Genomic DNA, 25,145 nt, shown 5'->3' on the forward strand with positions numbered 1-25,145 from the left:
AAATCTGAAACGTCTGGATGCGTTAGGTAACATAGCCGATCAGCCTTAATTCTCCCACATTGAACGTAAACACGCATCGTATGATTTCTATAAACTTTGTATGGGTTGAATTTTGCAGTCAGTAAACGGATAAATTATCGAAAGAAGAAGCTCTCACTGGTTTGTTTAGTTACTATTGATATTAAAAATGATTTTAATTCTTATTTTTCAAGAAATAAACAAATCGGCGAAACATTAAATTGTATTTTCTTGTAGTTTTTGAAATCGAAAGTAGATCGTCTATGTTTGGCGAAACGAAACAACTTTTTTATGAAAAGATTTAAATAAGAGGTAATTTAACCGTAAACTTCAATGTCAGATACTGCCAATTGCTGCTAAATGTCTTCGTATCATCACAATTTGTAAAATATATTGTTCAAACTGGAGAAAAGTGTAATCGTATCCGGATATAATATTTTGGGTAAATATCGAGCTGTGTTATGAAATTTTAAGAAAACAACTAAAAACAAACTGAAACTGGTAGACTATACTGTCAGTACATCAATCATTAGCCGACTCAGGCCATTCAGACCTTTGATTTTCTACTGGATCTATATACGACCTGGTTGGAATATTTGTCTTAATAAAATCTTCATCAAATTTGAAGCTAGTTTAATATATCATAGAAATAAATGTCCAAAATTATGTTAAGACAATGGTTCTGACCAAGTCGTCAAAGATTGGGCCATAATTGTTATCTCTGGAGTGTTCAAAACGAAAACTGTTTACGTCGGACGACGAGCCTGGATGATACACTGGGCGGCCACACTAGCACCCTAACAACTTTGTCTCAGATGCACGCTTTGTAATGTTGAAGGACATTTCAATAAAATGTAAAAATGTTAGACCAGAAACTGTTGGTGCTGTATATTTAACGAAAGTCATTTGCTGACAGACGGACATACAAACAAAGCCAAATCTATATCCCGATCAAAATTGCGGCATAACAAGCAAATTCAGTGAATTCATATCCGCGCCAAATAAGTTGTTTTGTGAATGAGGTTGGGATATTTTAAAAGATATTTTATTTGCAGATACACACAAGTTATGCACAAAACTATTATTTTTAAGAATCAATGGAAACGATTACTCTGTAGTGATCTGTAAGTTTCATGAAGATCCATCAATGAATGATTTTGGTCAGTGGAAATTTATGAATTTAAACTATTTAAGGACACTAACTAGTAATTTCTGAAGAGATTCTGATGAAAGAAATGCTTGCATCACCGCAGTACAGTGATATATATTTGTGTAACATTTCATTAAGATCCAGCTATAAGTTACTTTGTTATGTTGGAATATATGGATTGTAAAATAATTAGAGGGTAATAACTCTGGTTGATGAAGAGATCCTGACAAAATTGTGTGTGCACCACTGCCCTTAAGTGATCTGTACTTTTGAAAAGTTTCATGAATATCTATTATTAGGTTACTTTAATACCGTCCAAAAATCACTATTGTCCAAAATCAAGGGATAATATTCTACCACTACAGTGTAAAGGGGAATAATACTATATGTGAGCAAAGATCATATGCCAGTTAGTTATCATATAAGGTGTATTGATTCTAGTCAAAATACTTATTGAATTATTATTATTTTCACTTTTTAACCAAATCAAGAGGGAAAACTCTGCTTTTTACCAAGTAAAAAAGTATAATACTATGTGTGAGCAAAGGTCTTATACTAGTCAATAGTTGTGTGAGGTTTGATGATTCTAACTGAAATCTTTTGGAATCATAAGCATTTTCAGTTTTTTTCCAAACACATCAAGGGAAATATGTTCTTTAACTCGATCAGGTAGGATGATATTACGCATGAGCATCAGTCATTTGCTAATAAATAATTATTTTAGGTTTGGTAATTCTAGTTTGAATACTTTTTTGAATTATAAGCGCTTTCATTTTCTTTTTTCTTTTCATGCAAATCAAGGAGGAAATCTGTTTTACAGAGTAAAGGGGGGCAAATTTTAAAAATGAGCAAACGTCGTGCGCTTATTTATAAACATTGAGGTTTGGTAATTCAACGCTTTCTGAATCATAACTGTTTTCAATTTCTCACGGACGGTCGGACGCACAATCGAACCGCACAGACGGACGAACATCCGAAACAATGTTCCTTCGCCTTCGGCAGGGGGTAATAAGACAGGCTTTATCATTATATATGGGCATTTATTTTCATCTTCCCATAATATTAGTTAAATGTTGAGATCCCCTCCGCCCCCTAAAAGTATCGATCGTCCTAGGTGTCCACAGTCCACTTCGTCTTTATTCGCAAATGTGTATTACAAGTGTTAGGAATTAACCTGGCGGTTGCTTTTAATTCACACTGTCCCGTGATATTTCGGTGGGGCTAAGATTTAAACCAACCAACAATTTTTGATGCATTCAGCTAGTCGCTCTCTATCTATTTGAAACTACCAAAAGAAAAATAAACACAAGGTTACTGACCAACAAACACGACACGCAGATCGGCCGCATCACATGACTACACGAATTGATTGCCTTATTAATAAACAACCTTTACTGCCAGTCGTCACCCTTAATATATTCTACAAAATCAAACTTTATCAAACTCGTGTAGACCACTAGCATCTCACCCCAACCTGGATTCTACACTAATATATTCAGCAATAATATACACAAAATTAGAACTCCTTAAATCCCTTTCATCCGAGAAACGCCGCCATCTGGAATAGTCTCCCAAACCATGTACAATCCATTTGTAGCTTATTTGCTAACGGCTTAGTTTTGTACTATCAAATAAAATTATATATTCAGCTTTTAACTACAGCTCTGCAGACCGTGTTATCGATCTTGCTTTTAACATCTTTGACCAAATTTTTACTTTTATGTTAAGTTTTCATCTGTAGCTGTACATATAGATATTGGTGAATACAAATAATGCAAAACATTGCTGATAGGCATGCAGTATTTCACAATGCATTAAATCTTCATCATCTTGACAAATATTGATCTGGTTTTCCCGCGAGAACTTTTCTTGCATCTCAATATATGTATTGTAGATTATTTATTATTTCTACTTAACTGCGTCGTTATTGTAAGATTGTAGTTGTTTACTTATAAAGTAAATCTTATATTACTTAAACATATCATTTCAGTATTAGGTTAAATTATTTTAGCTTTTAAATTTTCTCCGTCGCCTCCATAGCCTCTAATACTTATTAAAAGCGTACGTAATATACCATTTTGAAGCAATAAAAGCAGAATGCTAGAGCCGAGAAAGACGTAATCATTTAACAAATGTATAATTCGTCGTGCACGTTTTTCCCCTCAAATTATTCATTTCTCTCTACTTCTTTCATTTTCAAAATACCATGAAAGAAGGTAAAACATTAGGCATTAAAGTAATTTAGTATACCTCTAATGGCCTCTGTGCAGAGCTTAAATTACGTTTGAAATAGCCAAATTCCTGTAGGTAAGTCTGAAAACAAACATCAATCAGCCCAAGTCCAGATAAATCGAAGGTTAAGTTTAGATTAATAGTGAACATATGTTTGAAATGACAAATTCCTCCTAATGTTTGCATTTAAATATGCTGCTTTAAGTACAGCTCATTTAAATGGGTCAGCCGTGTTGATGTACTTATAAAATAGACTTGCCCGGTTTATAGATTGGTCAGGGCTACGGATATGTATTGTATTTTGCCATCGGAATATTTCTATAAAATGCTTCTTCCCCTTCCGTTTGGATCCGTCCATGTTTAAAAAGTTAACACGTTTGTTTATTTTATGGACTGTATAAGTACTGCACAATATTATGGCTTTTCTATTTGTAGCAATATGTAAATAAACAAACAGTAGGCTAAACAGCCTCGTTTAAAACTCGAATTATGATTACAAAAACTTGAATCAATAGCTGCCTTGTTGGCACAGGGGATGAGTGGATGGAACAATGATCATCTTGTAATGATAATTTTGACGGTTCGAATCATGCATCAGTCCAAAGATTTTATTTTTGTTTTGCATTACATACTTTACGTAAGTTTGTTTTTCTACGGTTTCTCATTCTTTATTTTGTTCTCGTTTTCGTATAAATTCGGCCGCAGAGTCTTCAATTAATCTTCACCGAAATAAAAGGCCGGGCAAAGCTATTTAACAAAAGTATTAGATTGTTATAAAATTTATAAAACCATCCTGTTGTGCTTTGAAATATCACAGGTGATTTTCAAAAAACAAATCATTTGATCATTATCATATTATTTAAAGCGTAGTGTATTTAAACATGATTACGTGTTAATAATGGCATATTTCAGTTAACCAAATTTCCTAACTAGTGAGGTCTTCGTTGAATCGTATTGAACAATAAGAAGTTATACACACTTTTCAAATTAAAAGTCTGAGAATCGAACTCACGACGTAAAAGTACGAGACGGAGCGCATTACTGTGCAATACCTATAACATACAGTATTGTGGCGTTTTTATTTTTAGCAACATGTAAATAAACAATCAGTACTTAGCACTCTCTTTAAAAACAAAAAAAATATATAGAAAGTAAGTTCAATAGTCGGCTTGATGGCGCAGTAGGTTGAGTGGATAGATCTGTAATCATTTTGTAATGACAGTTTTGTTGATGTGTTCCTTGCATTGTTTTCATTTTGCATTTGTTTTACATAATATGTGCAAGTTTGTTTTCCTCTTGTTTCTAATTCATTCACTAAAGCTTCAAAAACATTAGATCATATTAAAGACGAAAGATATTTAAACATAATTACGTGTTAACAGTGACATATATAAGTTGGTGAATAAGTTAGTACTAGATTAACCAACGTCTTGTTTTCGTTGAATCGTAGTGAAAAAAAAAGTTATACATACAGTTTTAAAAACAATATTTTTATGGGTCTGGGAATCGAACTCGCGACGAAAAGGTTACCGTTACCACTCGGCCAACGATGAATTACATTTTGCATCGTAATCGTAGTGTATTGACATAGGCTATGGTTGTGTTTGTTTACATTTCATAGCGCCTTTTTACTTTGCTATACCTAAAGTCGATTTTATAAACATTCTTCAACACTGCTGATGTAAGCAACTGACTCCTCGCTAGATTTTAAAAAAAAGCTAAAAGAGAAAGAAACCAAGTACTGCGCAAATGTTATTGCCCTTGAATGATGGCTACCGTGACATAATAATTCATCTGTCATTAACCACACAGTGGGTTAGTCTTGTATCTAATTAAAATATTCCTTGTAATTACTTTGCCTACATGTGTAGTTATTGAAACATAAATACAACCGTTGCTTTTTTTGCAGGAAATCTACCGATTGCTACATGGAAACGATAAGATGGAGACTTTTGTGGTGATTTTAGTTCTAGCCGTCTCAATTTGTAAGTCTTCCGATTAAAATCTATATAGTGAATTGTTTACTAAACTCGAAAATGTAGGCATTAAGTATGTATGATTTTGTTCTCAATGTTTGCTTTTTATATGAATTTACGACAGAATTGTTGTTTTCTTTACATAACTTGCCTTCTGTTGCGTGTACTAGAGATTGACCTGACGGGAATTACATATTTACACTGTCCTGTGTCTTATGAATATGGCGTGGGTGTAAAAGTCCTTCATCTGTATGGTTTGTCCTCACGTGCTAGGTTTGTCTTTGCCTGTGCGCTTGTTTGTCTATGTGTGCAAGTCTTATGCACGTGCGTGTGCGTTTTCGGGAAGCTGCGTTTTAGGAACGTTGCTTCGTCCGTGTTTTTCTATGTTACTTTTCTCTGTTTAATATCTGTCAACTTAACTCTTTCAGCTTAGAACCTAAGCTTACATATATTTGTTAATTATCGCAGCGTAAGAAAACATATCAGATCACGTATACATACTTAAAAAGACATAAAAAGGACATATCCATGTGTTTGTTTTAATAATGATATTAAAATATCATTCCTCCAGTCAATATAGGCTTCAACAGAAATCGTATTTTGTGAAACATATATGTCCGTCACATTTGTCAGCTATTAATTTGAGTCCGTACATTTCTTCTTATCTTTATGATATTAGTTGTAATAAACAAATACCCTAAAAAGACAGCAGCGCTGACTGTTAAACATAAAATAAACGGTGCATGAGGTATAATAGCTTCCCGACAACATTTACGCTATTCGTGTGACGACCACGAGGTGTTATGCTACATTTTCCGAATAAATGACATTACGCCACCATTACTGGTTACTCAACGATAGATAGTAACTTAAATGGCGCAGTGTGTCAGCAAGAAGAGACATGGTGAACTAGGTATGTGTCCGTAAGGCACTAGTGCACCTACAACCTGTAACTCAACTTCACATGTTCTATAACACTGTTGTAATATTTTATGATTCTAGGTCAAGAACATGTTTAAGATACAATAGAAATATTTATGGCTTTAATGAATATTTTGAGAAAGGCAAGGGTTATACCTCTTTTCTTGCAGAGTGAAATCCAAAAGCAATAGTCAGGTGCATTAATTATTATGCTAAATAATATTCCTACATGGTTTCATTACTCCAACTGAAATAATTTTATTATATATGCAACACAAGATTTAAGCACTCAATGTGTATGTCTCACTAAGTCAAGAATGGTATGTCTGGTCTGGCTGAGTGATATCTAAACCAGAATACCAGTTGCGAAATTTCCCACGCTATATAACAAACTTCTAAAGTTTTATGACTGTAAGTCGAATTCTTTTTGAGATGCATGCGTTGCAAAGTCGTATGCCCTTTATACATAATTTTGAAAATCATGTACTATAACTCTGTTCCCAAACAAAACCTCAGATACATAGCTTCACATACTGAATAAGACTCCTGTTATGTTTTATAATCCTAGGTCACATATTGTGCATGTGACACAGTCATTTATGCCCCTTTATGCAAAGCTTTGCTAAGTCAAGGGAAATAACTCTGACCAGGCTATGTGATTTCCAAATTAAAGCTGCAAGTTCACAAATCCACATGCTGAATAACAATCATGTGAGGATTGATGACACTTAGGGCTATATTCATAGTCGTCACTCAAACTCATACTTGACTCAAACTTGGGTAAGTACTCAGTCTTAACTTTCGGAAGGACAGCTCGAGTAATGGTTTCATTGTACACAATGGATTTAGAGGATTATAACGGTTTATATGACAATAACATCAAAGATATGCGAAAGCGCTGACTATTATTTTTGTAGTTGGAACTTGTCATCTTATTGCTCGTCTGTATGTTTATCCTTCCGTTCGTTCGTCTATTTGTTTTATAATATCTCTTTCTGTCCGGTTGTCGTCCATCAGCCAACCTACTGATCTGCATTAGTAGAATTTAATTAATACTTAGAAATATATAGTTTAACTTTCGTTGAAATTGAAATTTATTTAAACAATTGATTTTTCAACTCTGCCATTAATTGTTGGTGTTTCCCGAATGCCAGCCCGCGTATCTTTTTAAAGTGCAATTACTAACAACAGAATTGAGCTGCACCATGAGAAAACCTACAGAGTGCGTTTGCGATCAGCATGTATCCAGCTCAACCTGCGCATCGGCGCACTCTGCTCATGAACCATACTGTTCGCTAACGGGCTTTAAAAGCGAATAACATGGATTCTGACCAGACTGCAAACGCACTATGTTGGTTTTCTCATTGCGCGGCTCATATCGTTTTGTATGAATAAGTGTTAAATAATGAGATTTAATAATGATAGGTTCTTCATGACATTTAATTTGACGGATTGTATATATTTCAGTACGAATAAACGGATCTCTAGGTTGTGAAATGTAAATATTTGTTACTACGTCGTGTGTTTCTGGGAGTGACTGATGAGCCCCTGTTAGGCTAGGTTTCGTACATATATATTTGATATTTGATTGATGTCTTTTTTTAACCATTTATTTTAATCAAACAGTATTTTAATTTGAGATTTTATTCAAACTTTAACTTCTACGGCATACTTGTGTCCCCAGGCGGTATCGATTATACCAGAGGGGCCTTTTTGTCGTATGAAGGGAAGTTTTGAATGTCCGGAGATGTGATATCACGAAAGTCAAAATTTCAGGGGTTTTTTGCATCTACTCTGTCTACATACTCTGCATCAAAGACTGAAATCTGGGTGTAGGGCACATGGCTTGACAGTCATTTTACTTGAAAAATGAATAATAACGCGCGATTCATTTTATTTTCACTTCCAAATAAAATCAGTCCGTTTCTGTCTGACACTTAATACGACAATTGCGTTTTAATTTATAAACAAAAAAAGGTACTAGTAAGACGGAAAATTCTTCTGAAGTATCAGACAATTTTAGATCTATGAAATCATGATGCAAGAAGTTTCCTATTATCCGTATGGGATAACTCCATTCTTTACATGCACGGACACAGAGCCTGGCAAAGGGGCATTATGGGCATTATGGGTCAATCCCCACTTTGATTCTTACATTTTACAAAGAAAATCGATTTTTAAACTCGGTGTGATCACCCCCACCCAACCCCATCCCTGAAATGGGCGTCCTCTCTTTAAAGTTGGTGTCCCTCTAACCAAAATTCCTTTATCTGTACATGCTTTACTTATAAAATAGTGTATTCAAACAAATACGTGTATATGCCCACATGTTATTTATGCGACAATTTTCTTCGCCACCTAACATTTCTTGACTGTTTCGATAGACAATTGGTGACTTCGCACGATTAAATTGTGCTGTCTGAGAGTTTGGCATTATACAGAGTCATACAAAGTGCCATGATGCCAAAATGTATGATATCACGAGAGACTCTAGAGTATCTTACATTTGTTTCAAATTGCTTGTTAAATGTATTCATAAATTGTGTATATTGGCTCATGTTATCAACGCGTCTTTCGAAGGAATTCGATGTACAAAATACAAATTCAAAGTAAAAATAACCTTTAAGAAAAAATATGAAATACTAGTCAACAGCATGACAGATGAATCTGTCTTTTATTCTCTCATGTATGATTTACAAATTACAATCGTGCATTGTATACTGACATCATTATGTGTCCCACCACACAGGAGTGTGGGAGACATATTGATTTACTCCAGTCTGTGTGTCTGTGTCTGTCTGTGTGTCTGTCTGTCACAAAGCTTGTCCGCACTCTAAGTCAAACATTTCTCGTCCGATTTTCACCAAACTTAAACATAATGTGTTTGACCATAAGACCTCGGCCAAGTTTGATAACTAGTCAAATCGGTCCAGGCGTATTGGAGTTATGGCCCTTGAATTACCAAAAGTCGGCCTTTTTACTATTGTCAGCACTTTAAGTCAAACATTTCTCATTCGATCTTCACCAAACTTGAACAAAATATGTTTGACCATGAGACCTCAGCAAAGTTTGATAACTAGCTAAATCGGTCTAGGCATTTTGGAGTTACTGCCCTTGAATTACCGAAAAATCGACCCTTTTACTCTTGTCCGCACTCTAAGTCAAACAATTCTCATCCGATCTTCACTAAACTTGAACAAAATGTGTTTGACTATGAGACCTCGGCCAAGTTCGATAACTAGCCAGATCAGTCAACGCATTTTGGAGTTACGGCCCTTAAATTACCAAAAAATTGGCCTTTTTACCCTTGTCCGTTCTCTACGTCGAACATTTCTCATCCGATCTTCACCAAACTTGAACAAAATGTGTTTGGCCATAAGACCTCAGCCAAGTTCAATAACTAGCCAAAACCGCCCAGGCACGTTTGAATTATGGCCCTTGAATTTCTGATTGGATCCACTCGTCAAGACCATCTAATTGGATCCACTCGACTAAACCATCTAGAGAAACTAGACATTTTACCTAGGGGCAGTTGTGGGAGACATGCGCTTTTCTCAAAAGCATCTCTAGTTTCATATAAAACCTAAATGTTCGGAGCAACACCAACGAGTTTTTACATTGTTTCGAATATGTCGTTTTTTTGTTGTTGTTGTTTGTTTTATCGTAATCGCACTGACATTCTTGCGATGGTTATATTAACTAAAATTTTTTTATTAATTTTTCATTTTTAAAACCTCTTGTAAAAATCCTGCCCTTTCGGACAATTGATATCAAAATGCACGAACAAAACGATCATAATTATGGATAAATTGAAATAAAAGAAGTAAGGTTCATTCTAAAGTTTGAAATCTCAAGGAATTTTAATCGAACTTCAGCTTTATACGTTCACTTCGCAAGAGACGTTGAAGGGAAAAGCGAAGATTGATATCTCAAACTTTCTACTCTTTTCCCATAAACTTACGTTCTGCAATTTCATTTTTGAGTTTGTTCACAGTTAGTGGTGTTTGTTTTACTTTACGTCTTGGGCAAAATACACTCGAAAGGAAATAATTAACTTCGAGCAAAATTTCAGGATTTACTTGCATGGCCAGGTCCGTAATTATTTAGGCATTATTTACTTTAAGCATGTATTATAGATGTCAATCAAATAAATGCACGTAAATTTTATTATTGTTTCAGTCATAAATATATAGACAGTAGTCTCGGTAGAGATTATTTTTGTTGGATTTAACGTCGCACCGACACATGATAGGTCATATGGCGACTTTCCAGCTTTAATGGTTTAGGAAGACTCCAGGTGCCCCTCCGTACATTATTTCATTACGAGCGGGCATCTGGGTAGAACCGCCGACCTTCCGTAAGCCAGCTGGATGGCTTCCTCACATGAGGAATTCAACGCTCCGAGTGAGGCTCGAACCCACATCGATGAGTGTCTCAGTAGAGATATACTCATACTATTTTACTATTTTCATTTATTTGCAACTACACGGTTAACCGTTCTTCATCGTCAAATTCATTAAGATTTAGATGGTAACTGGTTTTTAGCCTGATTACAATGTTTGTTCCGTATTACGCGCATATTGATAGTAAGTATTGGCTTAAAGAGTAAGGTTTTGGCGCGAGTAAACAAATGTAGACTCCCCTGTAGTGTCTTTTTTCATTGACTTTCCGAGGCGGTGTACTAGTGTGTTTCTTCTTTATTTATGTTTTTGTGTATGTTTGTCGCCGCTTTGTTATTAATGCTTGTGTGTATGTATACAGTTGCACATACAAAAGTTTCCACGTGGAGTGCTGTATGGACGACTGCGTTCTTTGAATGTAGCTGTTCCTGATGGACCTTTGTTATCATAAGCTATTTTCTGGTGCCCAGACTAAAAACAGACAATACTGTTCTATACAAGGTATGCATTCTTTGTGAGGAATTAGCGTTGCGGATGTAACGTTCAGCTACCAATCTCGGGGAGGAGGGTACGAGTCCTATGTCTGACCATATCATTAATATACCATCTTTAAACTTAACAGGCGTGAAAAGTGTAACACCAATCATGATGTACCGTTCTTTTTTAAAGAAATACTATTCAACATTCTTCTACGTACATGATAGTAAACTGTTCTATAAATCTAAAACCTCCTGACAATCTATATGTTTCATTACTTTAGAATTTAAAACATTTCTGCCAAATAGCATTGTTACGTGCGCCTGGACAGAGTGGCGTGAAAACGCATGTGCAGTTTTCAATGTATGGATAAAAACGTTTCTGTTTCCATTACATACAATGAATGCAGTAGTAACAAGGGAGAGTTAACAACAAAGAAAACAACAACAACAACAACAAAACTACAGTCTTGCTCTTCAAGTAATTTGCACCCTTAAAAATACATTTTACAGAGCTCTACCTTCAAAATCTTCAAAACTGCAACAAACGTTACCATATATGAAATTGAAACGGATATAAAGAGTATTAACTCATTTCTTTTAAAAGATAATAGGTAAGGGTAGATTTTCCAGAAGCACAGAATACCAAAAACACAGCCCCAGAGCCGCGAATTTACATAGTAGTCCCACAACAAAAAGAAACTGTAATGGAAAAATATTTCAGACGGGTTGCTTCAAACATCCAACAAGTACATATTAAATTATGCTAAATATTGATGGAGGGGAAGGAAACGACAAGGGGCGAAATAGGGTCGGGGTGGGGAGGGGGAGGAATCCGAAGGGGAAAGTCGAACGAGGACGAACACAAGAAAACGCCATGTACCCTAAAAACGGTCGCTCCACAACGTAAACCACAACACCACAGACACTCATGTACCAAAGATAAACACACAACTACGATAAACTAAACAACATAGAAAAACGAACAAGCAACACATAAGAAAACAGCAGGGCACCACCATAGACTCACAAGCATACAAACGCACACACACACGCAGGAATAACATTCAAGCACCGTCCTGGGATCGGCTTCCAAAACAAAGGGAACCACGAAAACTTACAAAAAGGAAAGGGGGAGGAAAGACAGAAAGAAGCGCAAATCAAAGGGAAAAGAGAGGGCAACAGGGGGAGTGGGGCGGAGGAAAAACGCTTACAACAAACAAAAAAACATACGCAACAGACAATACAAGACAGATAAAACAACCAGTTGAAAATAGGGGCACCGCCTTGGAACGGTCAGTAACCTAAATAAAGGAAACTGGGGTGTTAAAACGCGTTTGGGACATGCCAACCTCACTCTTACTCTATTCTCAACAAGTCAGACAAGACAATACTAGTAATTGTAAACAGAAAACAAGACTACGTAACACAAAATACGAGATGGACAATTAATAAAATGTCACCAACAAATACTAGATATGCAATATCAAAAAGAAAGGACAGGAAGCAAGTTGAAAACAGGGACACCGCCTTAGAACGGTCAGTAGCCTATATAAAGAAAACAGGGGTTTAAACGCGTTTAGGGCATGCCAATCTCGCACTTACCCTATTATCAACAAGTTAAAGAACACAATGTAAATAAAATCCCCGCTGAGAAAGGCTCTAATATTAGTGCAAAAGTAACAGATAAATAAAGCAAACAAAAAATAAAATTAAGGTATTTAAGGTACAATTACACAAATGTACTCAACAACTTGTCTGAAGTCAAACCTTGAACTCCTGGCGAAAAAGGATAAAATGCTACTAAAGATAATAGGTAGGTAAATCTTACTAAAGTCTTGTTGCAATATGAGAGATCAATGACAAGGCACCTGGGGGTCCTGCTCCATCATTAAAGCTAGAAAAGATGCCCCACTGTGTTCCTTTGTTTGTTCGTTTTGTCCTCATGTGTTGGCTTTGTGTGTGTGCGTGCGTGTGTGTGTGTGTCAGTGTGTGTGTGTGTGTGTGTGTGTGTGTGTGTTGTGTGCACGTTTGCGTGCTGTGGGTTTCGTTTTGGGGAGGCTGCGTTTCTGGTGCGTGGCATTCCCTATTTGATACTTGTCTTTGTTTTTTATGTACAGGCCGAGATATACCCGTATTGTAAACGGATGTTCATTCAGTATAACAACTAGAACCATGTGCAGCCAGAAACATTTATTTTAACACATTTAACGGCGATACAATGGATTTTGAAAATAGGACATACATTTTTCCACAACAGTCGTAGGTCCAGATGTAAATATGGATCGAATGCGAAATAAGTTGTTCTTTTGGTGGTAGCTCCTAAAAGTCTTTTATAAGAGCAGGCGTTTGTACCCGGACATTGAAATACTTTACCTGTAAAGGACATGTAGTTGAAAATGATACACAGCTGGTACTAATTTTCTTCATTCTTCATCTTTTTCTTCTTCTTTTTATTATGACAGAATTTCTTCATGGAGCTATTTCATAAACTTTAAGTTGTTATCGCTATAAATTTATAATTGCTTAATGTAAAAGCAGTATCAATAGCGGACCGGTCTGTGTTACCGACAAGCCTTTAAAAGCATCCCCCGCCATCCTTACATTAAACTTAAACATTAAACATGCATGCGCAGTTAGACCCAAACCTTTAACTGCCAAATTACTATGCCTCATTATATGTTGTACAGAAAGATCACACTCCTGACTTGGAATTATAATTCACTGTACTTCAATAAATACTAAATAGCCATTGGGGAGATCACACTTGTTCCGCCCATGGCCTTACACTTTATTGCTCGAGATATGCAAGTGACGTCATGTATGTGTAATGACAAAATATAAACTTAGGGTTCGTGATATGGACAGATTAAAAAATAAAGTGTTTTCTCGCAAGCTCGAAGGATTGCTGATTTTGGTCGTTTTTAAATCATGCATTTGGAAAATATTGTGAGTAAAGATAATGTTTCATATGTATAATTCAGTTATCTGGCTGAAATTCTTCAACACACTGCCGCTGATTGACTGGATCAAAAATCGGATAATGGATGTCTCTGAAAATTCTTAATGGTAAAACATGCATAAAAAGCCATAAGTCTGCAGGATTTTAGGATTTAAAGGGTAATGATTAAAGGAATTAACAACTACTTAAATGAGAAGATTTTTTTGTGCAATCTAAGTTCTTATTTTTCTATTTTTAGATTTTCTCCAGATTTGTTGTTTGTATTTAAAAGAACCTCCCTTTGCGGAAAAAGGTAATAGTACAATGAACGAGCGAAACGTCCTCGAGCACTTTATATGATTTTGTGATACATAATCGTGAAATTCCTAGTAACTCTGCAGTATAGAGACTCCTGCAATGGCGACAGACATTCGGGAAAATCAGATTATTGTTACAAATTTCTGGAGACTTTTTGTTCACAAAAAATAAGTTTCTTGTCCTACGATCCCGTCTCACTATGACATGTTAGATGAAATTTGAGGTCCAATATGAGATAAAACAGACATTATAGTGCGATAGAAGATATATATTATCCACTCTTTAATATATGCAAAGTACCCATGTGTAGGACTAGGTGAGAAATGCCAGATTGAAAAAAGGCATTTTCTCCATTTATGATACTATACCTAAGGGTAGGATATCATAAACAATGTGATCAAGGTTTGCATTTGTGTGCTTCTGAATATTGAATATATATATCGGGAAAAAAGATTGAAGGAAATGCATTTTTTGATATTACATAGTTTAATTCAGTAAAGTTACAAGTTAACAATCTCAACCGGTTTCACCATTAATATGGATCTTCAGGAGAAAATTAATAACGTCGTCGTCAGGCAACGACGTTATCAATAATGACGTCGCATATGTAAATGATAAATATTGCTAAACTGACGTTCTCGTCATTGAAAAATATATAAAATATGAAATAATGCATACATTCCGTAATATTAAATTGTGCAAATATTTATATAAATAGTAATTATTATTTCGCATTCAAAGACGGTTTAAATAGATTGATGAAATATGTTTCTTTCATCTTCCGAAGTGTATTTTCATTTTCATTCGGCTTATAAAAGTAGAATATGTTGAATTTAGGTGTACAGTTTTTTACACAGTTTGCTATATGTCTACTTACTGGAAGTATTGCCGCGTCTGCCTGTCTTATATGTTGATTATATAGTGTTACTCTGTTTCTTAGATTGATGGCTTCTCCTGTATAATCATCTTTACAACTAGAGCCGCGTATAACATATATCATATTCTTTATTTCGCAGGTTGCTGAAAATTTTATTTTGAAATATTTACCGTTCCAAAATGTATATGTGTTCCCTTCTAGAAGATGAGGGCATAATCCACAGTTTCCCCTGTCACATTTCGTAATACTATATTCTTGTTTTTCGTCAGCGAATGTAGCGCGTGTTAATAATTTTTTAAGATTAGCTGGTTGTCATTTACTCTTTATTAAATTGTGTTTGTCTATAATTTCTTTCATTTTCTCATCCGCTTTTGATATCGGTATATTATTTTTGATGATGATAAACATCTCTGCATTTTTCGGATTGTGTGTCGATACAAATGGAACTGTTGGAGAATGATCTTTTTCTTTTACTTGTCTTAATTCACTTTTCCCGATTCTTAGCGCCATATTAATGCAATTTTCAACAAGTGGCAAAGGGTAACTGCGAGCTAAAAATATCTTCTTAGTTCTGAAAGTCGATAATCACTTTGGTATGTATTTGAAACTATAGCACATATCCTTCTTGCAAGACAAAACGGAATATTTTCTTTTGTGTGTTTCGGGTGACAAGAATTAAGATGGTTCACAGTGTGAAATTTAAGACTGATATTAGGTCTGTATTTACTAAAATCTCCTGTCTTTCATTTGGAGAAAAAATAAAATCGTTCCGAGTCCAAATTTACTTTAAGAAGCGCCACCTGGCGGCAAAAGTATATTTGCAACGGAAATCGCCGTTTTTCAATCATAATTGCATTAAAATTAATGTTATAACATTTTTTCAAACTCAGGAATGTAGCTAAATTCAATGTTATTGTTTACATCTTGCGTTTTGTTAATTATTTCTTTTGGAAAATACTTAAATAAAGAGAGATTTCGATCTTCTCAGATCGTTCAGCACGACTTTTATGTCGTGTTCTTGGTACTGTTTAGTTTCTCAGCATGACCATTTCGGCCTGGGTGGTTCCAATACTCCCGCTTTCATAGCCTTGGGTATTGTATAATCACCCCTTTGATATGGTGCCTGCTTTTTAATTTTGTCTTTTGACAGTTCCTGTGATATGGAAGCTCCATAACCTCAGATCCCCTTTTTAAATTCCAGTTTGTTTAGTTCGGCCCATTGTTTTCTCGTTTGGGGCAAACCCATTACTTTATCTGGGGACCAAACGCCGCTTTTAATGGAATAACACGCCACAACCCATGTATCATTGAAGGTTCCATGTTCGGATGTCTCTAAATTGCTTTTTGTACTTTTAGCATGTGTAAATGTTGAGTTCTGCTCAACCCGGGGCTAGAGGGCGTGGACGGTAGCATGCATTTCCACTACCGTCCATGAACAGGCTCAATCAAACCGAGCCTGCACCATTTTCGTTTTTGTCGTAATGAGCGACCTGTGAAGTTTCCACTTTTTCTATTTTTTTAATCTTGTCCATAACGTATCCATAAAATGAAGATGCCATCCAAAAATCGTTTCCCATGATCTTTGAAATAGTCTTTGAATTCCTCACCAAATTCAGAAGAAACGTCATTATATAATTTGTTTTAAAGATAACCAATACTAGACTTGTGCAAATTTTGTCCCAATTGCAGTACCTTTTATTTACCTATAGTATTTTTTCATTTAAGTAGAATGTATCATTCATAAGTATTAATTTTGCTGCTTCCGTGATAAATTCCTTATCAAAATGTTTAGGTATTTCTTCTGGATATAGATTTAACCGGTATTGTAATGCCTCCAGTCCTAACACATGCGGTATATTAGGATACAGAGATTCAACATAAAAGACACAAGAATTGTTCTTGATGTAATCCTTCTGGAATAGAGTTAAGAAAGTATGTACTATCGCGTAAATAGCTAGGAACAAATTTTGTAAGTGGCCTTAGTAAAATATCTAAAACATTACTGAGTCTGTGTGTTTGGCACGCTAAACCAGCAACAACTGGTCTTAATTTCAAGTTTGTAACATTTGTGACTTCAGCTTATTCTGTTGCGGCTTTTTCACTTAACTCACTTATTTGTTTGCTTTTATGGACCTTTGGTAGACCATAAAAATAACTTGTCTTTACTTCAAAGTTTTGGAGATAATCTACTTCCTTATCTGTATGGCAGTATTGAAACTTAACGATCAGTTTGTTGTCTTTCATTTTGTCAGATTTTGAAGGGTCACATTTACGTTTCTCATAATATGCTGGATCATGGATCATTTAGTATTGTTATAACCATTTGTTTATAATGTTCTTTGTTCATAATTACAGGAGCATCTCCTTTATCAGCCTCCTTTATTATAGCATTTCTCTCAAGTTTTGATATATATGATTTAGCATTTTGTTGATTCCCGGACCTGAGAAATTTATCAAGATAACTTTTATTTGCAATGTCCTGTGACTTTGGAACATGGTGGGTAAGAGTGACGTTAGGTGCACCATAAACCGGTTTTAGCTCCCCAGTGGTGGTTTTGCCGCTAACTGTTCCACTATGTTCCCTTAATTTTTTTACTCCCACCAAACATGTCAGTGAGTCAGTTTTATTACGTCACCCTCAATATCTCTGTTATTACTAAATGAATTTGATGCAAACTTAAAATAGTTGTTCCATCTTACCACCCATATAATGTGACGCAAGGTGCATAATTCTGACATTAATTTTTCATGAAAGGTAATTTTGATGCATTTTCACTATATCTCAATTACCACAAAATGGATTTGATTCAAATTTAAGATAGATGTTCCACCTTATCGCCCGCATCATTTGACACAAGATGCATAACTCTGACACCAATTTTCATAAATAATGCCCTTCTTTTGCTTAGAATCTCAGGTTAATTTGATGCAGTTTTACTATATCATTCTGATTGGCTTAGAGCCAAAGGGAAGTAACCATTTCCAAACTATTGAACTAAGTAACTTCCCCTTAAAATCCAAGAATTAGTCTAGTGTTAGAAATTCTATTTTTGAGATTTTGGGCTTTTCCAAATAATGAGCCATCATAACGCGTGCAATACCTTTTTTTCAACCAGTTATTTTTACCCGGTGCTGATGTAAATATCTCCTTTTGTCAATTTTCAACATTTTTATAGATCAAAACCCAATATATTTTTGGCCCTTTATGACCCATTTTTGACTCTATATTTTTATTTATTGTGTAGTGTCATTTGGCCTGATATAGCGAAAGGATTTTTCATTGCGCATGCGCAACTCTTTTTAGGGGATTTTCAATATTCTAGGTATTTTTCTAACTTTCTTATTATTATTACTCCTAAGTAAAAAGTAAATACAGTTTTCTGTGGTAACATGTGTGGAAAGATACTTTTTTTATTCATTTTAAGTATATCTCTAATATTACAGATTTTCATATTTACCTTATCCCTCATCCTGGGCACATGTACTAGTATTACTAGTACTTATATGTACCGCGGAAGCCCAGGATGGTGTACTCCGAAGACGAGTAAAAAATAATATTAAGTATTAAAGTTTTTTTTGTTTAAGATTATTCTAAGCATTTTCAAATATTAAATTTCTATTGGTTGCCATTCTTCTGTGACAAGGCCGTACTGTGGGGGTAAAAGTCATTCCTGTGACAGTTCTAGTTTGTTTTGACCTTGTGTGATTGTTTTGTTTGTGTGTGTGTGTGATGTGAGTGTGTTGATCGTGTGCTCGTTTGGGTAGGCTGTGTTTTAAGAAAGTGGATTTCCCTCTTGAATATTCTTCCTTGTATTTGCTGCCCAGGCTCAAGTTATAACTAAATGGTTCATATAGGTAAATGCAGCATTACTAAGTTTGCAACACATTACGTTGATATGTAGTGTATATAGTGCAGCTATGCATTGATGAACAGTAGAATTTACGTTTTCGGGTGTGTAATTTAAAACAAATTTCTTGTAGTACCATGTACGTGTAATGTATTCAATTTGTTCATCAGTTGCCTCCATTGAATATGATTAAAACATTTCATGATATTTTTATTTATTTAAAACAGTGAAAACAAAAGTAACATAAAATATTTTAAGTACATAATTATAAGCATTTGAAAGCATTAACCACTTATAGATTCCGAGAAATTTTCAAAATTCATCATGTCTTCGTGAATGATATGATACTACGGGGATCTTGCATGAAGTTTTCTCATTGGGTTCAGATTACTGAAGTGTTCCGTTTCATCAAAATAATTTAAAAAAAAAAAACCTTCAAAGAATTTCCCTTTTACTGAAACACATTTCTGTAAGATTTTTAACCCAATCGTGGAAAGCAGAGAAAAGAGCAATCTTTTAGTATCTGCTTAAGACACGGATAAATAGCGCTGCCAAAAGAACTCTAGAGTTAAATTTCTTCCAAGGAAGGATTTAGAAGGTGATTTATATTTTGTAACCGCACAAAATTTGATCACGAATAGACTGTCTGACAGCTTTTTCGTATTTGTCCGCTGTACAATGTAGTTCAATGCGGAATAATTTGCCACCTCTGACATCATTATCGTTACAGACCAGAAAATTTGGCCTACTCCACCACCACCTTTGAACCGCTGGTGCCAGTTTTTGGAATGGATTCTTTTCATATACGTCTTTACATAAATCACCTTCCATCAGTGCTGTACTCAGTACTTTGATTTAAGCCTAAATAAAAATGTCATAGAAATTCAGGTCAGGTAAATAAGGTGCATGAAAAAAAAACTTAACGGACTAAGGGAGTGGAATTTTGTCCTCCAGCTTTCTTAGCAGTACCCTTAAAAGTTAGAATGTTAGTATTAGTTGAATTTAGAAGCCACCGGTCTTGAATATCTTGCGGTTACAGTTGTTTTTTGTTGTAGACCTAGTTTGCAAAAGCGTGGCTCTTAGGCTTTCTTTTAGTGTTTCCGAGAAATCTACTCTTACCAATATCTCGTTTTCAACATCGCATTTGTTTGAGGAGGCATTGTCGCGTATAAGACGAAGACGTGACTTTCCTTTGCTTGGACGTTTCTCTTTGTAAAATATTTTCACTTTATTCATGCAGAGTTCTTGTAGAATCATCTAGTGACTATTAGACCAGATGGGCAAGGCACTTGAACGACGGGCAAAGTGGTATCTAAAATGCGTAGAACATCTTTTTCGAATGGCAATACAGGGCCGTTTTTTATCTTTTCGCTTCCATGGCTTATTATCAGCTCTTTTCTGTGGCTCAGGCATGTGCACCCCGGTTTTGTCACCTGTTTGCAAGTTAGACTTAAACCGACTATCACAGCTTTGTATGTTTTCAAATGTTCGCGGGTACATTCAAGGCGTTGTTTCTTTTGCACCTTAGTGACAAAGTGAGGTACCCACCTAGCGCAAACCTTACTCAGGTCCAAACGCTTTTTCAGACTGCCTTCTGATTTGGCTACAACTGGTTATATTTTTCATCGACAAAAGCAAGTCCTGCTCGACCACAGCTTTACAGCAGCGATGTTTGCCTTTGAAACAGAGGTTTTAGGTCTACCAGATCGGGTACCATCTTCAACAGATAATTTCAAAGCCTTTAAAGCCTTAAACCCTGCTATCTACTTTGAATCTATATTATGCCTAATGCGGTATTTAATATAGATATAAAAAGTCTTTTCGTCATTTCTACAAAGTGATTTGATATATACGTTAATTGGTCAGTGAATATAACTGCATGCATTTCAATTTGAAATAACTCATTCATTGGAAAAGCATTTTGCACGATTAAATCGGATATCGTTAGCTATGGAGTCATGGACCACATATTCAGCACAGGAAAAAAGCTACAAGTATTCCACATGCGTTTCCTCCGAAGAATCCTTGGAATTATATGGCAAGAAAAGATCACGGACAACGATGTTCTCATAAAAGCCGGTATTCTATCTATGTTCACCCTCCTGCAACAACGACGTCTACGCTGGTAAGGTCATTTACACAGGGTGAAGGATGGAAGAATTCCCAAGGACCTGTAATATGGGGAACTGGCAACTGGCAAACGGAACAAGGGTCATCTACACCTGAGATACAGCGATGTCTGCAAACGAGACATGAAGGCTTGTAGCATTGACCCAACCACATTGTAGTGCTTTGCTGAAGATAGAGCAGTATTGAAGTTTCTTACCACCAAGGGCTTAGCACAGGGCGAACAAAATATCAGGACCCTGTTGTAAGATAGAAGGAAGTCCCGCAAAGCAAGTGAAAAACGTCCAAGACGTCCCAGATGATGATGTACCGATCTTCACATGTCAGGGCTGTAGCAGAGTGTGCAGATCCAGGATAGGCATCTACAGTCACTCAAGACGGTGCTCATCAACAACCTAAACTGGCGCAACTCCATAGTCTTCAGACTAAGGGATGCCAACAACGTTAGCTATTACACACACCGTTGATGCGCGATGAGGCATTTTAAAACAAATACATTGGATAAACTATGGAAGCACATCAGTGACAGAACGTTTTGCCGGACCCTCATAGTAAATAGTTCTGATTTATATACATTGTCAGTATGTTGTCCATTTTTTGGAAGTTGTTGTAATGGTACGCAGTATGTTCTGTGTGATATTTGTCGTTTATTGGTTTTAGAATTCGAAAGTACAGGATAAATGTAGGATTTCATGTTTTGCTATGTTGATAAAATGAAGCAAAAATTTTAAACAAATTTAAGGTTCAAGTTTAAAATACCGTATTTTCCATTTGGTTATAAGACATATTTTCATGTTTTGCTATTTTGATAAAATGAAGCAAAAATTTTAAACAAATTTAAGGTTCAAGTTTAAAATACCGTTTTTCCCATTTGGTTATAAGACATAATTTCATCCAGTGCGCTGACGACATGCTGCGCTGCGACAAAAATAATAATAAACTGAAGAATGGAGTGAATGAAATTATAGGCTCGATCCTCGTGTTCACTTTAAAGATTCTCCGACAATAAACTATGGCTTAAATGCATTTTCAAATTTCGCTAATGCAAAAACTCTCGCAACCTTTGAGAAGTTTTGGTACATTATTATATGTACAAACCTTCCTTTGAAATTAACCCATAGCCATACCATTAATTTTGATGGTCAAACTAGAGTGTTCGAAATAATCGTACCGCACTCCAACGGCTCATTAGCCAGGGTTAGATAGACGTGTATTGTTTTATAGCACTGATGCCGTGTTTATTCGAGCAGACATATAATTATCTTTCAAGTGCAAGAGACGGACAATAGAGAGGAAGATAAGGGTACATGTGTAGCAGCTATGTCTCTACCTGGCCATAACCGTATTGAACATTAAAACTAGTAAAAGATAAATATTATGCAATATTACGCAATAAACGTTAGATTTATATAAGACAATTTAAAAGTTTTTCGTTGTATTTTTTAAGCTAGGTTTAAGCAGGCATTATCAATTTGCTTTATGCTAAAAAGTATGTAAGTACCAGTCATGTGCAAAGTTAGGACTTACATTTGAAGTGTGCAAGCACATGTTTTGACTTGCATTTGTGTGCCTTCTATTATAATAGTAAGTTATTCATTTGAAGTGTCAAGCACATGTATTGACTTGCCTTTGTGTGCCTACTATTATAATAGTAAGTTATTCAGTTCATTCTATTTCAATAATCAAAAGTGAGATTGTGTGTGTGTGTGTGCGCGCGTGTGTGTGCGCGCGCGCGCGCGCGCGTGTGTGTGTGTGTGTGTGTGTGTGATTTGACTTGTTCGGAGGCTGCATTCTTACATCCTGACATTACCTTTTGGATACTCATTTTTGTTGTTTCTTGTTTCTCTTATATACGCTGTAATAAATTTCTTTACATGATATGTCTCAATATGTTGGGTATAAAACTAAACCTTGCGTGAATATAATTCTTTTAATTTGACAGGCGCTGCCAATATTGGAAACTGTCCTGTTCACCTACCTAGAAACCACCATTTGTACGAGTTTGACACAAGTTGTTATCAGTTTAATTTGGGGTTCGTAGACTGGTCCGACGCTCTCGTAAAATGTCAAGCAAAGAAAGGCAAACTTATAAAAATCCACTCAAAGGCTCTGCAAGATTTTATCTACAGCACCTGGAAGGTTGGTCTTATTTATGTATACTCCGTAGCCAGCTTTCTTTTTAGTAACATTATATATTTCATTGTTTCTTTCCTGTTTTATTAATTGCCATCTCTACATAAGTTCACTTTGAACTAAATAAAGTTGATACTGTAAATTCAGCTTAGGTTGAATTGATGCTTTTACAGGTACGATAAGAATTTATAAATAAATTGTTTTTTGTAGGGCATAATGCACACATCAAGCCAATCCAAGATATGGATTGCCCTGAACTACTTATCATCAGGGATGTGGGCGTGGTATCCAGGTGTGTTTGATATATACTTACTAAGAAAATAAAAGGGCATAATAATCTTGCTGTTCTCAATGTTTGACCTATTGTCTCATTTAAGTTCTGTCTAAATTATAACTGTTTGTTTTGCATTTATTTTTGCTTATGCAAACATATGTAAAACCCCTGTTGCCTTAAAGCAAATCCCTACAACAGTGCTCGTAAAGTTCTTTACATTTCTTTACACAAAAAATGCGAAGTAACAAAAATAGAAACTGAGGACTGAACAAACAAAGCACACATACCTTATACTAAACAATAAAAGGCAAGTGTAGATTTTCCGGAAGATACACCCACGTTAAGAGACATTATGAAAGCTGTTTCCCTGCCGATCAATCCTACAATCCAGATACTACAGTTTTCCAACGCAGATAAATCCATAATACGCAAAAGTCACACTTAACCGACATTGAATGACATTGCAAAACAGTCCAACCAGTAAGATAAATCCTATAACAAAATCTCTCACACAACCCCTTAACCTAACGTAACAGTCGTTATATGACCTATAATTGTGTCGGTGCGACGTTAAACCCAACAAAAACTAGAGCTATCACTAAAGGTGATGAATGTACCCCCCGCATGCACTGACACAGTATATTGCAATTGACGCACACAAGATTGCATAATTATGTGGACTGTATGTATATAGACTGTATGTATACAGTATAGTAACAAAAAACAAAAGTCCCATAACTATGCAGAATATTTATCTAAAAGAAAGTAACATGCACCATGCACAACTAGGTTTGGTACTGATCACTTGTGTGAAGTTTCATTAAATTGTGTGCAAGGGTTTGGTAGATTAGGCACGCACAAGATTGCATATGCAGACTGTATGTACATAGTATGTTAACAAGAAACAAAGTCCCATAACTCTGCAATTTTTGTCGCTGAAAGAACCTAACATACCCCATGCACAACTACTGTTGTTACTGATCACTTGTGTGAAGTTTCATTAAATTGTGTCAAGGGGATGAGGAGAGATGGTGCGCACAAGATTGTGTCTATGTATATAGTATAGTAACAAAAAACAAAGTCCCATAACTCTGCAAAAAAATTTCTGAAAGAACCTAACATGCCCCATGCACAACTACTTTTGTTACTGATCACTTGTGTGAAGTTTCATTAAATTGTGTCAAGGGGATGAGGAGAGATGGTGCGCACAAGATTGTGTCTATGTATGTAGTATAGTAACAAAAAAAAAAAAAAGTCCCAAAACTCTGCAATTTTTTTTCTAAAAGAACCTAACATGCCCCATGCACAACTACTGTTGTTACTGATCACTTGTGTGAAGTTTCATTAAATTGTGTCAAGGGGATGAGGAGAGATGGTGCGCACAAGATTGTGTCTATGTATACAGTATAGTAACAAAAAAAAACAAAGTCCCATAACTCTGCAAAAAAATTTTC

General features: G+C 35.5%; 1 protein-coding gene across 2 annotated transcripts in view; it reads left to right on the plus strand.

Annotated features, from left to right (window-relative positions):
• LOC128548596 (C-type mannose receptor 2-like) overlaps positions 1-25,145 on the plus strand; it is a 61,738-nt gene that overhangs the window by 14,242 nt on the left and 22,351 nt on the right. For both annotated transcript variants that reach the window (XM_053523909.1, XM_053523910.1), the window contains exons 2-4: positions 5,310-5,385; positions 23,227-23,423; positions 23,628-23,709. In XM_053523909.1, the coding sequence (XP_053379884.1) occupies positions 5,343-5,385; positions 23,227-23,423; positions 23,628-23,709 (322 nt within the window). In that variant the 5' untranslated portion in view covers positions 5,310-5,342. The remainder of the gene's footprint in view (positions 1-5,309; positions 5,386-23,226; positions 23,424-23,627; positions 23,710-25,145) is intronic.

Source organism: Mercenaria mercenaria, chromosome 14 (assembly GCF_021730395.1).
Source record: "Mercenaria mercenaria strain notata chromosome 14, MADL_Memer_1, whole genome shotgun sequence".
NCBI lineage: Eukaryota > Metazoa > Mollusca > Bivalvia > Venerida > Veneridae > Mercenaria > Mercenaria mercenaria.